The 13,707-nt window shown below is 42.2% G+C and overlaps 1 protein-coding gene across 7 annotated transcripts in view; it reads left to right on the forward strand.

Moving 5' to 3' along the window:
- The window catches only part of SPTBN5 (spectrin beta, non-erythrocytic 5), a 106,815-nt gene that overhangs the window by 9,312 nt on the left and 83,796 nt on the right, over positions 1-13,707 (forward strand). For 6 of the 7 annotated variants that reach the window (XM_080394774.1, XM_080394772.1, XM_080394771.1 and 3 more), the window contains 10 exons: positions 783-950; positions 2,217-2,336; positions 3,125-3,282; positions 4,138-4,366; positions 7,154-7,785; positions 8,783-8,921; positions 10,330-10,562; positions 11,002-11,155; positions 12,054-12,254; positions 13,420-13,626. In XM_080394774.1, coding sequence (XP_080250900.1) covers positions 783-950; positions 2,217-2,336; positions 3,125-3,282; positions 4,138-4,366; positions 7,154-7,785; positions 8,783-8,921; positions 10,330-10,562; positions 11,002-11,155; positions 12,054-12,254; positions 13,420-13,626 — 2,241 coding nt within the window. Of the gene's footprint in view, positions 1-782; positions 951-2,216; positions 2,337-3,124; positions 3,283-4,137; positions 4,367-4,405; positions 6,100-7,153; positions 7,786-8,782; positions 8,922-10,329; positions 10,563-11,001; positions 11,156-12,053; positions 12,255-13,419; positions 13,627-13,707 lie in introns of those variants that run through there. The other variant, XM_080394775.1, reaches the window with a different exon arrangement.

The following is a 13,707-nucleotide window of genomic DNA, read 5'->3' on the forward strand; positions in this document are numbered from 1 at the left end:
TGAACTGGAAAAGTTAATACTTCAGGGGGGGTTTGTTTGTTTGTTTTTTTTTTTTCTGAAGACAAAAAGATTATTTGCCGTGATTTCAGAATCACAGTAAATTATTGTTGGATGTGTGGCGTGGTTTTATCGTCACTTCTTGATGGCTAGTGGCTTAAGGCCAAAAGGAAACACCCAAGTCGAGTTCTTGTTAGCTCCATACACACCGCGTCATGTTCTACCACCTAAGCACGAGTGACCTCACTACTGCAGCAACGAAGTACGTTTTTGTAAGAGATCTTAATCTTTTGCTTTGTTGGAGACTACCTAAAAAATACGGAGACGGGCGGTAGCGCAGGTCTCAGCTGGGTGTAACAGGCTTCATTGAGACTGTGGAGTAAAAACCGAGTTACTAAATGGGATTACCAGCTCAATTTTTATATGAAATGCATTGCTCAGAATAAAATGTTGGAAATATTAATTTGAATTGAAATAAAAAATGTCAGCACTTCTAAAATGTTTGATTTTGAAAATGCGGAATTATTTTTTATTTTTCAAAATCTCCTACTTTTTATTTGCTCAGTTCTGAGGCTGTTTTTTTTTTCACTTCAGCCTGCTTTCATAAATAATGTCAGTCCTCCTGTAAATCCATTTTCTGTGAATTAAGATTCACCACTTTTCACGTATGTGCACTGACATACAGAAGACTCGGTGAAACAGCAGGAAGGCGTTTGTTTGGTACTAGCAGTAGAAGGTTCTGTGGGCCAGATGTTCAGTCCGTATTGTCTGACTGGTCTTTGCAGGTAAATGTTGAGATAGTAGATATTTACACAGACTTGAAGGATGGCATCTCTCTCATGCAACTCCTGGAGCTGCTCTCTGGAGAAGCTTTGCCCAGACCAAACCGGGGAAAGATGAGAGTGCATTTTCTGGAGAACAACAGCAAAGCCATCACATTTCTGAAATCCAAGGTAAGTTAATATTGATATTAGACATCACAACAGCTTATGTATGTTACCAATTATAGCATTACGTCCATTATAATTCCCTGCTCTATTGCGCAAGAAGATATTCTTTGAAGACAGGCCAAGGTTTTTATTGAAAGAAGAGAAAAAGTAATCAGATTTGAATTTCTTTGATATTTGAGTAACAACTTAGAAATAGATAATGTTCCCTCCAAAAAAGTCATACCTAAATGAAGATGTACGGCATTTCTGTGTCTTTCTAGATGTTGTTTTCCCAGAATTTGGGGGACGGCAAATTTCATTAAGCAAAGGTGAAACTACCTGGTATACAAATGGAGATCTATTTAGAGCTCTGATTCTAACAGTTTCAGGAAGTCATTGCAGTGATTTTATTTATTCCAGTTTTGCATCCCTATTTCAGCCACATGTTAGTATATTTTTGGTTTTTTCTTTTCTGAGCAATTTATTGTAGACCTTTCTGGAAAATCATCACACAACTCTGTGGTATGAATTCCAAAGAAGCAGTGTGGTTTCATAGCAGAGATATAGGAAAGTATATAATGCCTGGATTTTTGCTAATTACGAAACAGATGCAATGGAGCAGGGGACTGCAGCTAACACCTGCCTGCTAAGGGTACGCACTGTGTAAGGCCCAGTGGCATGCGCACATCCAGGCTCTGCCAGCTGGACCAGCCAAGCATCACTCGTCCCGCGAGTCCAGGTCCAGCCTGCAGAAAGGGATCGTGCAGACAGCAGGAGCCATATAGCATGCTTGGACTTCTTGAAGAAGTAACGCCTTGTTGGCATAAACTACAACCCTGCTTGCTGCTCAAGTAATAGTGGAGAGGGCAGCCGTGGCTTCTTTAGTGAGATGCTTGTACTGTTTGGTGAGCCCAGGAGCTACGTACTGACCAGCTGACTGGAGACCAGACAGAGGAGATGGTCTCTGGGTTTGCCCTGCCATCACTCCTGAAATTGCATTTCTTTCCTCTCCTTAGCCACCAGTTTTCAAAACCCTTATAGGAACGTTCAGTCTTTGATACCATCACCTGTTTGTCAGGCTTTTGCTGAAACTCACCCTGGGTGCACGTGAGAGCTAAGGTGTGAACATGGGCGCTCGCAGGTATATAGACAAATGAAAAGGTCACGTAAAACCTGTTTCCTTAAGAAAACAGCCTGAACACACTCTTCAATGACAGCTTGTTACGTAGATGTCTCATTCAGCTAGCTGGACACGAGTACTTCTGTGCTGAACAGATACTGCTTTATTAGCAGGTGCAAGTAAAAGTTATTGGTCCTGAGAACATTGTAGATGGCGACAGAACCTTAATCCTGGGACTCATCTGGATCATTATACTTCGATTTCAGATTTCGTCTATCAAACTTGATAAGGTAAAACAGTATCTTTGTCTTTTTGCCTGATCAGAGTATTTCAGAGACTTCGTAGAGTTTCAGGCCAGCAAGGGCCATTTTGATGACGTTTCCCAACCGTTTTGACCATGCAGATCTTACAACATTACCTGGTTATTCAACCAGCAATTTCTAAAAGCAATTGAATTTGTTTTATGCTTTCTCGGAGACAGAAAACCGTAGATTTGAGATAGATAGGATAGTCATATTCCTCACTCTCTTCCACAAACTTTTTACCGGCTTTTGAATCCGGAAAAAATTCCCTGACAACAATTCTCTCTAGATTTGAACTGCATGCTGCTCCTTTGCTCTGTCTCTGAAGAAAAGTATTCTTTTTAAAATCATTTAACAGGTACTCTAAGTACAGCAAAAATAAGGTCCTATGAAGGTATTATGAAATCAGAGTTGTTAATTTCTAACATTAGACCTGGATACATTATATTTTGTTTCTGAGTTCTAGTTCCTGGCTAAAGGAAGCAAATAAACTGAGCTTTGCTTTCCATGTGATTTCTACAAACCTTACAGAAGAGAAACATTTTCAAACTTTTTAACACCTTCAACTCACTTTTACTTTAGTAGAAAACTTCTACTTGTATGTTAAATCATTCTACCTCAATGGCAGATACAGTCTGCAAGTCATGACTTTGAGGGGATTTGTGACTAGGACGGGAGTAATACAAAGTGATCTTTGGGAACATAAGCTTAAACCTGCTGATGCTACTTCTGTGTATAGTTCACACTGATTTTTCTTTTTCCTGCTTTTTTCACAGGAAGAATTTGGAGGCAGAGCTGACGTTCTGTTTGCCAATGAAGCCTTACTACTCTGGTGTCAGCATAAAACTGCCAGCTATTCCAATGTGAATGTGAAGGACTTCTCCAAAAGCTGGAGTGATGGACTGGCCTTCAATGCACTCATACATGCTCACAGGTAAGATCTGATGGATCAGTTCAGGAGGTGCCCATTGCTGTTTCTAGCTCCGGCACAAGTTGTTCCCGGGTCTGAGTTACAAGTACTTGTCAAGAAACTGTCAAATTGTCTCTTTTCCCTTTTTCACTGAAGACTCTCCTTTCTTAAATGAATATTTTCTGTCTGAGGAAGGAAGGGCCAAAAGCTCCTGCTTGGTAGTTCCTTTAGTTGGGTGTCAAATCAAATTTCACACATCTGAACAACACTGCCCATTATTTGGTTGTAGCCCCTCAGTCGTGTTCCTGTTGCCCTTTTGAAAGAGGTATTTTGGAGACTGGTTTTATTGTGTGGCCTTTGTGGGCACAGATACCTTCTGGTTCAGTTGTTACAGAGTAAACAACCTCTCGGTCTCTTTTCTTTCTCCCTTCTCCGGCCCTTTGAAAAAGTGTGAAGAAAACAGCCCAAGGCAGGAAAGAGAAACCTCCTGGGAGAACCTCGAACATTTCTTCTCCAGTGAACAGTTCTGCTACATCTTCTGGCAGGACACCACAGGGGAATCCTGCAGCTTCCCCAGCTGGGAGTCCCTTTCCAGAACTGCCTGTCTCGTGGGCTTTGGTCTTCACCCACCAGTGAAGAGGAGACATAAGTGAAGGGCAGAGATTTGCTGGGAGTGGTACATCCAGTTTTATAAGGGACAATTTTCTTCCTGTTACGGAGGCAAGGAGCAATGCTCTTGAATGAAGCTCAGGGTCAGGCAGAGTAATTTCAGCATTGCTGTCACATTCCTTAGTCTGATAAACAGTTTATGATCTGGAAGAATTTATGGCAAACATAAATCTTTCTTCCCCTCCATGCCCTGTTCCAATCCTTGCCCAGGCCTGATCTCATTCACTATAGCTCACTGCGGCAGGACCAGCCCATCAAAAACCTGAACAATGCCTTCAGTGTTGCTGAGAAAGAACTAGGAATCAGCAAACTGCTGGATGCTGAGGATGTGGCAGTACCCTACCCGGATGAGAGATCCATCATGACTTATGTGTCACTCTATTACCACTACTTCTCCAGACTGAAACAAGGCCAGACAATACAAAAGCGACTTACCAAAGTAAGTGCGTTGCTGTGTTCAGAACTTAAAAGCTAAATATGTACAGCTAAATTTATGTTGGAAATGGGTTTTTTTTGTGCCAACTCAACTTCACTGTCATTTGAAAATGGACATCAAGCGAATGAAATGGCACAGCCATTTGAAAGACCTTTTATCATCTCTTGAATCTTGAGAAGTGTCTGTAGACTCTCTGATCTCTAAAGGGGATTGCATTTGTCTCACTGAAAATGAATCCTTTTTTGACCTCAGTTTCTGTTTGAGAACTGATATGGCTTCAAGGCAGCTTAGGTATACAGAGCTCAGTAATCTTGGGAGGATTACTGCCAGGCAAAAGTAGACCTAGTCAACAATTTTCTGATTTAATAGGAAAGATGATCCCTTATTCTATGGGACTATTTTGGATTTTTATTTCCTGTGAAAGTTGTCCTCCTTTCCTTCTAACTCCTTAGTCAGGTACAAAATGGGGGGGTGGGGGGTGGGGAAAGACACGAAAAATGAGGGAGTGTAAAAGAAGGGGAAACACTCCTAGGGGGAAAAAAAACCCAAAGGTAAAAAAAATATCTACATACATTTTGTCTCATATATAATCATGAGTTATACAAAAAACTACTTGCATCCTGTTGATGGAAAACTATAGGAATTTTGTAGCTGTTCCAAAGAAGGCCACTTTCCTTAGAGATAATTTCTTTTCTGCCTTCAGAACCTTCAGAATAATCTGTCAAAATTATTCTCAAATTAATCGTCAAAAATACAAAAAAAAAATAGCCTGCAGAAAACCTACACACTCAGGATGGGTCCTACCTGAGCATCTGGAGTCAGGGAACTGCCTGTGCCGTTGAGAGGGGGAACGTATTGCTTAATGGGAGGCACAAAAATTCAAACTAAGACTTCTCTGGTGGTGATAAGGTGAAAAGCTTTTGCAAAGCAGGGTTTGCTCAGCTAGCAAAGTGGTCTGGGACAACAACAAGATGATCCCGAAACCTGTATCGGTTAACAGTGATGTTCTCTGAAGAGAAGCATTAGATCAGAGCAGGACTTGGGATTCAGCCAAAGACTGGGCATCAGTGAGGAGAGTGGGCAGCAGCATTTCAGCGGTCTACACGTCAGTCTCTGGATTTTGGCCAGGAGACATTATTTTTCTTCTGATAAACCTGAAAAAGTCCTTGAGTAACCAAGTATGAGTTAAAGGAACTATGAAGATCAAACAGGCCATAACTTTAGTATTATGGGAAAAAACAGAAAAAGCATGTCTTAGTCTGTCCTTTTTCAGTTCTTGCTGTGCTCCACTGACTTTTCCATTTTGTATTTATTCCTTCTTGTCTCTCTCTCTTTCCACTTACCGGCTTCTTTTTCTCTGTGCATCCTTCCCTATTTTTAGCCTGTCTCTAATACTACGTTCCTGTCTTCCTGCCCTTCTGACACATGCAAACATTCAGAGGGAGAACGAAACAGGTGTTAATCTCTTCATATCCTTAGTCCCCTCAAATAGACAGCTCTGAATTTAGTAATAGGATTGGGCAGGGAAGCCTGAATCTGTCAGGGAAGCCTCTGAGTTCAGACTAAGTCTGTGAGCAGGATGGCAGAGAGAATCAGCTCGTAGAGGTAAATCTCCTGTCCCCCCCCCGTCTGAGGTGACCATGCATTTGCTAGGATCTTTCAGCAAGAACTGGGTACGATGGCAGAAAATACAGAAGGGAGCCCTGGTGTCATGGGCTGCTTTTCCTGCACTAAAGGTTGGTGCTGGTTTACTCCTCTTCCCACACTGTGACCCTTACGGATTGCCCAGTGCGCTTTCTGTAGGTAAGAGCAGACCACCGCCCGCGGCGCGGGCCGCTGCTGGGTGCCCCCTCCCTTGCTAATGCGCCGGGAGCAGGCAGCCTGGCTCAGCCTTACACCTGCGGGCTGCGGGAGGGCTGCTACCTTAAGGGCGAGGAAAAAATGCAACACAAAGTAAGAAGACAAAGATGGGGAAAAGCGTGAAACGGGGAGGAAGGATGATTTCATTCTAACACTTTTTATTTCATTATGGATTTCATTCTACATGTTTGTTCCAGCGTTTACCTGAACTTGAAATAAAGGCAGGCCAGACCGCAAATGAAACAGATAAATGTCTTGGACTTGGAAAATTAGTATTGAGAGTTAACATCCTTACAACCCCCCTGTCTGGCTACAAGACGTGCTCTAATAACATATATAAAGAGAAACAATTCCAGCAGAAGAGACTGGTCAAACAGCCCCTTCTCACAGTCTGCTCTGGGCATGTGAGAGAACCAGGATCTTGTCAGATGGTCTCCTAACAGCCTAAGGTGGTGAAGCTAAGAGGGTGTCATTGCACATTGGATGGGATAGAGTTGTTTTGGGTTCAAGAATGAGTGGAAAAAAAATATCTGTTTTTTCCATTGTGAATTAAAAAGTCTAAACCCTCAATTTGGGATTCTTGCTTTCTAGTCAGCCCACATAGGAACTGCTGACGGTCTTCATATGCATGCTGTTTGTTCCAAAATTAACCTTTTCTTAAATAAAAACTGAAAAGAGACATTAAATAATATTTATCTGTGGTTTATGGAAGGTCATTCTAGGATTCCACCTGGCCTCAGATGTGACCGCTGTCATCACACTGGTATAAAAATGTGATAACTGTGGCAACCTGCTTGTCATATACTGTTTTCTGGACACATGTTCAACTATTTGAATCCTAAGCTTGGTTTATTAAGATGTTGTTTTCTGTTCACCCACCTTCTTCATTCTGCTTCTTATGTGGCTTGTAACTTCATATTCCCATCACAGGTCATATTCTTCCTGAAGGAGATAGATGACTTGAAGCTTCTATATGAGCAGATGGTCTCTGACCTTCTGAAATGGATTAAACAGAAGGTGACAGAACTGGATGGCCGTCACTTCCCCAACTCTCTTCAGGGAATGTGGCTGCTCATGGCCAACTTCAAGACCTTCCGCACTGTGGAGAAACCCCCCAAATATCAAGAGAAGGGCATGATTGAAGCTCATCTCTTCAACATCAGGACCAAGCAGAGAGCCAACAACCAACGGCCATACTTGCCCCCAGAGGGGAGGATGCTGCAGGATGTGGAAAAACACTGGATTATGCTGGAAAAGGCAGAGCACAACCGGGGAAAAGCACTACAGGAGGAGATGCTGAGGCTAGAAAGGCTGGAGCAGCTAGCCCAGAGGTTTTTGAAGAAGGCAGCCCTGCGTGAGTCCTACCTGGAAGACATGAGGAAAGTGATAGGGAAGCAGGACTTCTGGCCAGACAGTGCGGACAGGATGGAGGCTGCTAGTAAGAAGCTGGAAGCCATTGTGGCAGATGTGCTCCCCAGGAGGGAGCGCTTCACAGCTCTGGATGAAATGGCCGCAGTCATCAGCCAGGAGAACTATCATGGCAAAGATCAAATCGTGGAGAAGTGAGTGACACTTATGAGACTGTTGTAGTGGAGGCTGAGTTCGAAGTCTGTGCTGTGGTGGAAGAAAATGAATTGTAGCTAGGAATTGTAGCTCTGCTCCTTGCGAGTAGAACTGGCAGAAATATCTTCTACCTGTGAGCAGTTTCAGCAGATAAGACAAATGCTTCATCTTCTTTAAATCTATAATTTTTTTTTTCTTGACTGATCAAACCCTCAGGCTGATTTCTGGTGAAAAGTAATTTTAAGGTATTTTCATTATATATGAAAATGCTTGTTCTGCCAAAAATTCTATCTTCCATAAAAAAATGCTTAGAGGGATACATACTTTTTTTTTTTCAAATCAACACTTCCCCCCCCCCCCCCAGTGTGTAGTTTGGGGAGCTACAGAAGGCACAACGTGGATTGGCTCCAGTTTGGAGCAAATCTTGAGAAATTATAACTTCTGTGATTATGGATATAGCCTGATTTGGGAATGGCTAAGAATGCCACACAAATAACTACTCTTGGGGTATTTCAGTGCTTTTCCAATTTCAGACAAAATCAGAAACTTGTTGGAAAACTAAGAAAATTAGTCTATAAAAGAGTAAACCAGACTCTTTATGAGATCGGATTGTGACTCATGATATGGTTTAGATTAATTTTTTACTTTCAGCAGCCATTTGAAGTCTACTTCTTTTTTTCTAAGCCTTTCCATTGTGTCAAATGAAAGCAATGTAGGTTCTCAGGTATGAGGATCCATTAAAAAAAAAAAAAAAAAGTCTAAATCAAAAAAAGGCAATGACAGTTGATGTGCTAATCAAAATTCCTCTCCGTGGTCACACTAATTAGATAACAACATTGCTTTGATCTGTTTTGTGATCATGGCCTGTCCTCTTGCACTAGTGGCAAGAGTTGTGTGTGTTCATTTAGATCCCCTAAAGCTACAAGCACTGAGAACCTACCAGTGCCACCCAAGTTCTTTGGTCCAAGTTGGTCATCTCTCTCCCTTCCTTTGTAGGCAAAACAGCATTTCAAAACAGTGGCAGGATCTTCTGCATCAGCTGCAGAGACGACAACACTCCCTGGGTGCAATGCAGGAAATTCTGGGTCTCCTGAGGGACATCGATGCCATTATGGAGGAGCTGAAAGAGCTGCAGGTACTGAGCCCTCTCCACCAGCACACAGCTTGCACTGCTGTCTGCGTCCCTAAAAAAGCCCCCATGTTCCAGGGACTGCCTGGTGCTAACAAAAGATAAGTCTATCAGCTATAGAAAAAATACACCATTTTAACCTGAACGCTTAACTGTGCGTTTCAGTTCGTCATTGCAGGTAACCACATGAGAAAATCCAGGCTTTGCTGCGGGGGCTTTCCCTACTCAGAAAGCCAGATATGGTATTACAGGGAGTGCACTACAGGTTAGAGTTATGTAGTAAAACGAAGATGGGAAGAAATCTCACCTAAATTTAGAAGTGTAAAAGCAAAAAACGGAATAAAACAGCCTCCTGTTCCCATTCCACATAATTCTTCTGAAAGACCTTCTGGAAGTACTTCCAGTGGTTATACAGGTGGGGACCAGCTCAGGCATATGTCTGGCCTTCAGGTATCTAAACTTGTGAGAGTGAAAAATTCCACTGTAAATGCACAGTGATTGCTTTTAGTAAGAATTTCCAGGTGTTACCAGAGCATCAGAGTGCAAAGTCTTCTCTTTAGCATAGGAAATAACTGGTTTCGTATTGATTTTGTAATGGCAGGAGATATATATATATCCTTTTGTCTTGCCGTATCTTATTTAAGGACAGAAAAATCCTTATGACTCTGTGTTGCCTTGTGTTTAAGTTGAAATATATATGTTGTAGGAAGTTGGAATTTCAAATTAAAGAGCTATCCATAAGTTACAAATCTTTCTGTCCTAGTGTTAGTAAGCAAAGAACACCTAATGGTGGTAATGTTGGAACCAAGATAGCCTGAGGATATGGCAGAAGATTGGTAAGGAAAGATAGTGTCCTACAATAGGATTGATAGTTGTATCCATTGATACAGTTAGAAAGAGGACAGACTTTTAAGCAGTTGGTAACCTCATCAGCCATTAAATACTATGAAGTACTTATTTTCACTGCTTAGATAGCAAAGGCAAGTAAGTTCCTCAAACAACATTGCAGTCAAAACATACCGTAACATGGAATATTCTAGAATTCTCCAAACACACTGAAACAATCTGCCTACAGGTGGGTGTATAGCAAAGGGCTATTCCTTGTGCCCGTGAATTCTGGGACCTTGAGTGCTTAATCAATAGCAATAACTTCAGTGTGAAAACAGATGCTGATTTGGAGAGGCCATTACTTGCACTGCAGTAGATAGAAACTGCATTATTGCCATTAGCTAGTGAAACTGAAAGAAAAATATGATTCCTCTAACTAGGCAGTTTTTCAGCTTTACCTAGCTGACATCATTCTTTCACATTTAGAAGCTATGAGAGTCAACAGGAACCTTTCAGCTGATTTCTTTGTACTGAGCCCCTGGATGCACTCTCTGCCAATGCCTTTTGTTTCACGCCTTGTTTGCAGGTGTTAGTGAATTCCCAGGACTGTGGGAAGCAGCTCCTGGAAGCAGTAGATTTGCTGCAGAAGCACAACTTGGTTGACTCACAGATCTCTTCCTATGATGATCGACTGACACACATCACCCAGAGGACAGCAGAAATCAGCAAGGACAACACAGTTAAACCAGAAGTGCTTTATGCAAAAGTTCAGATGCTTCGCCAGCTGTATCAGAACCTTACAGCTCTGAGCAAGTCACGGTAGGGCTTTGCTTCTGGCTCCGTTCTTCCTGATTAGGACGACCAATCACTCCCTTAACGAGAAGATACAGCTTCCCAGCATTTGAAATTTTTCATTTCTCCATTTATAAAGACATAACACCACTTGAGTGTCTTGATTGTGGTTAACTGAAAGAGGTCACTTGCTTTCATAGCTGAAGAATAGCATCGTTCTCAGCACTTACCATGACTTGCTTTATGTGAAGTCTGAATAGCATGCGGTTCTCTCCTCCGCTCCTAGAGGAAGAGGGAATTGTAATTTTGTTTTCTTTGTTGTCTTGCATTAATATATTAATCTATGACAAAGAGGAATTAAAGGCATTCAAATTTTGGATTTTCTAGATTCTTCCGTGGTTATACTACCATTGTCTCCATGGGATCCTAATTCTGACTGTATATATATACTGTTTCTTTGTTTCAGAAAATCTCAGCTAGAAGAGGCTTTGAAGCTTTTTGAATTCTTCCGTGACTGCAAAGAGGAAGAATTGTGGATCTCTGAGAAATGTAAGCTAGCAAGAATGACAACACTGGGGAAAGATGTCAGCCAGATTACAGCCTCTATTCAGAAGCACAAGGTATCTTTCTTTGCTTTTCATTACAGAAAGACTTTAGAACATCTATGCCCTTCAGTTCAGTCAGTGCAGCCCTCAAAGTAAGCTGTCAAACCACTCGCTATCTCCAGTGTCATGACCAGGGTTTGGAATTTTTAACAAATGTATCAGGTAGAGATTCTTTCCCGAGAGGGGAAGGAAAAGGTAGAGAAGGAATACGCTTCCTAGAGGACTAGAAGTGTGGCTTCTAGTGAAGACACTGGGCTCCGTATTAGCTCACTTTGGATGGGAGGGGAAAAAAAGGTTGCTTGTTTTTGTTTTTCCACCCACATTTCCTGGCCAAGAGAGATGAGGAGAAAGAAAGAGATGGTGGAAAGACAGATACCAGTAGGCAGGATGGATAACATTGTGTGAGCTTGCAAATCCCTTACCATTTTCCCTAAGAGCTTGCTGTGGGCTAACACCAAAAGTTTAGCTATATGAGCTACTGCCTTCTTACAGCAAAGAATCACTGTGAACAAGTGAAGAGACCTGTGGACTTGAGAACTTGCGTGACAAAACTGAAACAGGAGACTATTCTGTAATTTTTAGTCTACATTTGTGTGCATATGTTTGTGTATTTGTTGCTTCTGGAAGGCGTAAGCCAGCTGAATTGGTGGATGACAAACAAGTATCTCCTTCAGAGAAGACTTCCTAACAAGCTTCAGATCAAAGGCAAAAAGGAGGGCAGTAACTTCTCTGTGGGGAGCCAAGGGGCAATCATCTCAGGGCTCAGGGAAGAGTTGGAGGCATGGATAAGACACAAGGCTCTCGGAGGCGTCTGTATTACAGTAGCAGAGAATAGGCCCAGAATCGGCCCCCCTCTTTGCTCTCAGCTGGGGGGGAGTGAGTTATGCTGACACATCTCCCGTCCTTCTGCTAGGCTCTGGAAGCGGAGTGCAATTCCCACAGGGCCGTGTGTACGGATGTGATGAGGAGGGGCTGGGAGCTGAGCCAGAAGAACCCTGCACGCCAGGAGGACATTCTGAGGCAGACAGACAACCTCCAGAAATTGTGGCAGAAGCTCCAAGATGAGGTGGCTGATCGCAAAAGCCGCCTGCAAGCAGCTGCTCTCATCAAACAGGTAAGCAGGGCTGTGCTGCAGTGCACGGTATGGGGGGCATGGATGTGGCTCAGATCTGCCCCATGCCCCCACAGTGCAGGGCAACAGTGGCAGGAAGCCCTCAGGTGTCAACCTTCAGAGAGATCTCCAGCAGCAGAGTCTCAATCCTCCTGCAAACCAGCCAGGCAGAAGATTGGAGCAGCTGGGAGTTGCACTAAGTTAAAAACGTTAATGGAAATAGCTCATGTAGCAGTGCTAATACAGAGTCTTTTCTGTGGGTGGGATCTGGGTAGCTGTGTGACGTTTTTCTAACATGAAAAAAAACTCGACCAAAAAGCAACAATGAAAAAAACGTCCGTAAGACTTGGGTCAACCATGAACTTCTCAAAGCCCGGGAAATGTTTGCCACTGCTATTCTGATTTACACTTTTGCACCTACAAACATTCACACATCTGCAAATAAAAAGCTCTTACAATAGCAGCCTTCACAAATCACATAACGTTATCTCAGGTATACTTACCCTCCTTCTCCTAAAGTTCTTTGCTCTGTCTGTTGTTCCCATGAGATGCCTGACCAAACTTAACAGCTTTGTTCTTGACAAAGTCTAAATTCTCTCTTAAGTTTAACATCATTATGGTGTTTTAGTTCTTCTTTTTCTTTCACTATAATAGGTTTTCTTTTTTTTTCTGTTGTACCTTTATTCTAGATCTCAATCGTGTTTTGCTTTTTTACAACCATAGCCAGGCAGTCTGCAAATTCTGGGGAAAAAAAAGAAACATTTTTTTTGTAGATTGAGTTCATTGTTCATTCTCGGACTATTCCTTAGAACTTTTAGAAAATATCTGTTGGAATTACGTGGTGCCTACCAACATCATACTTAGTAGGTTCTTTTTACCACTGCTATTAAGCACCGTAAAGTTTTAGTTAGTTTTTAAAGAGTTTGATAGGCAATTATTGAATCTGTTTACTCACTGTGATTCTGTGAATTACCTGTGCTTGATGTGATCATGAAATACATCATGAATTTAAAGCTACCTTATTCATAGCTTTCACAATACCTGGAAATAACCTTATAGCTATAGACCTAATAGTGTTTCTTCTTATTAATAATGTTCAAAAGAGGAAGGAGCTGAATATGATACTTTCAGGATGAATCCAAGTGTTTTCTTCCCTGTGTTCCTTCAGTACTTTGCTGACATCAATGAAGCAAACTCATGGCTGCGAGAAAGGCAGCCCCTTCTGGCCAGCAAGGACTACGGAAAAGATGAGTCGAGTGCCGAAGCGCTGTTGCATCGTCACTTGCACCTGGAGAAGGAGATCGCAGCCTACGCCTCTGAGATGAGACGCCTGAAAGAGCAGGCTGACATTGCAGCAGGGCAAGCTCCAGCTGCGGTAAGTGGATGAGGGATTTAGTCACATTTTGCTAAAGCATGTAAATGAAATGTGTAAAATGTTTTGATTTTTCCAGACTAG

This window comes from Falco punctatus (assembly GCF_963210335.1).
Source record: "Falco punctatus genome assembly, chromosome: 7".
NCBI lineage: Eukaryota > Metazoa > Chordata > Aves > Falconiformes > Falconidae > Falco > Falco punctatus.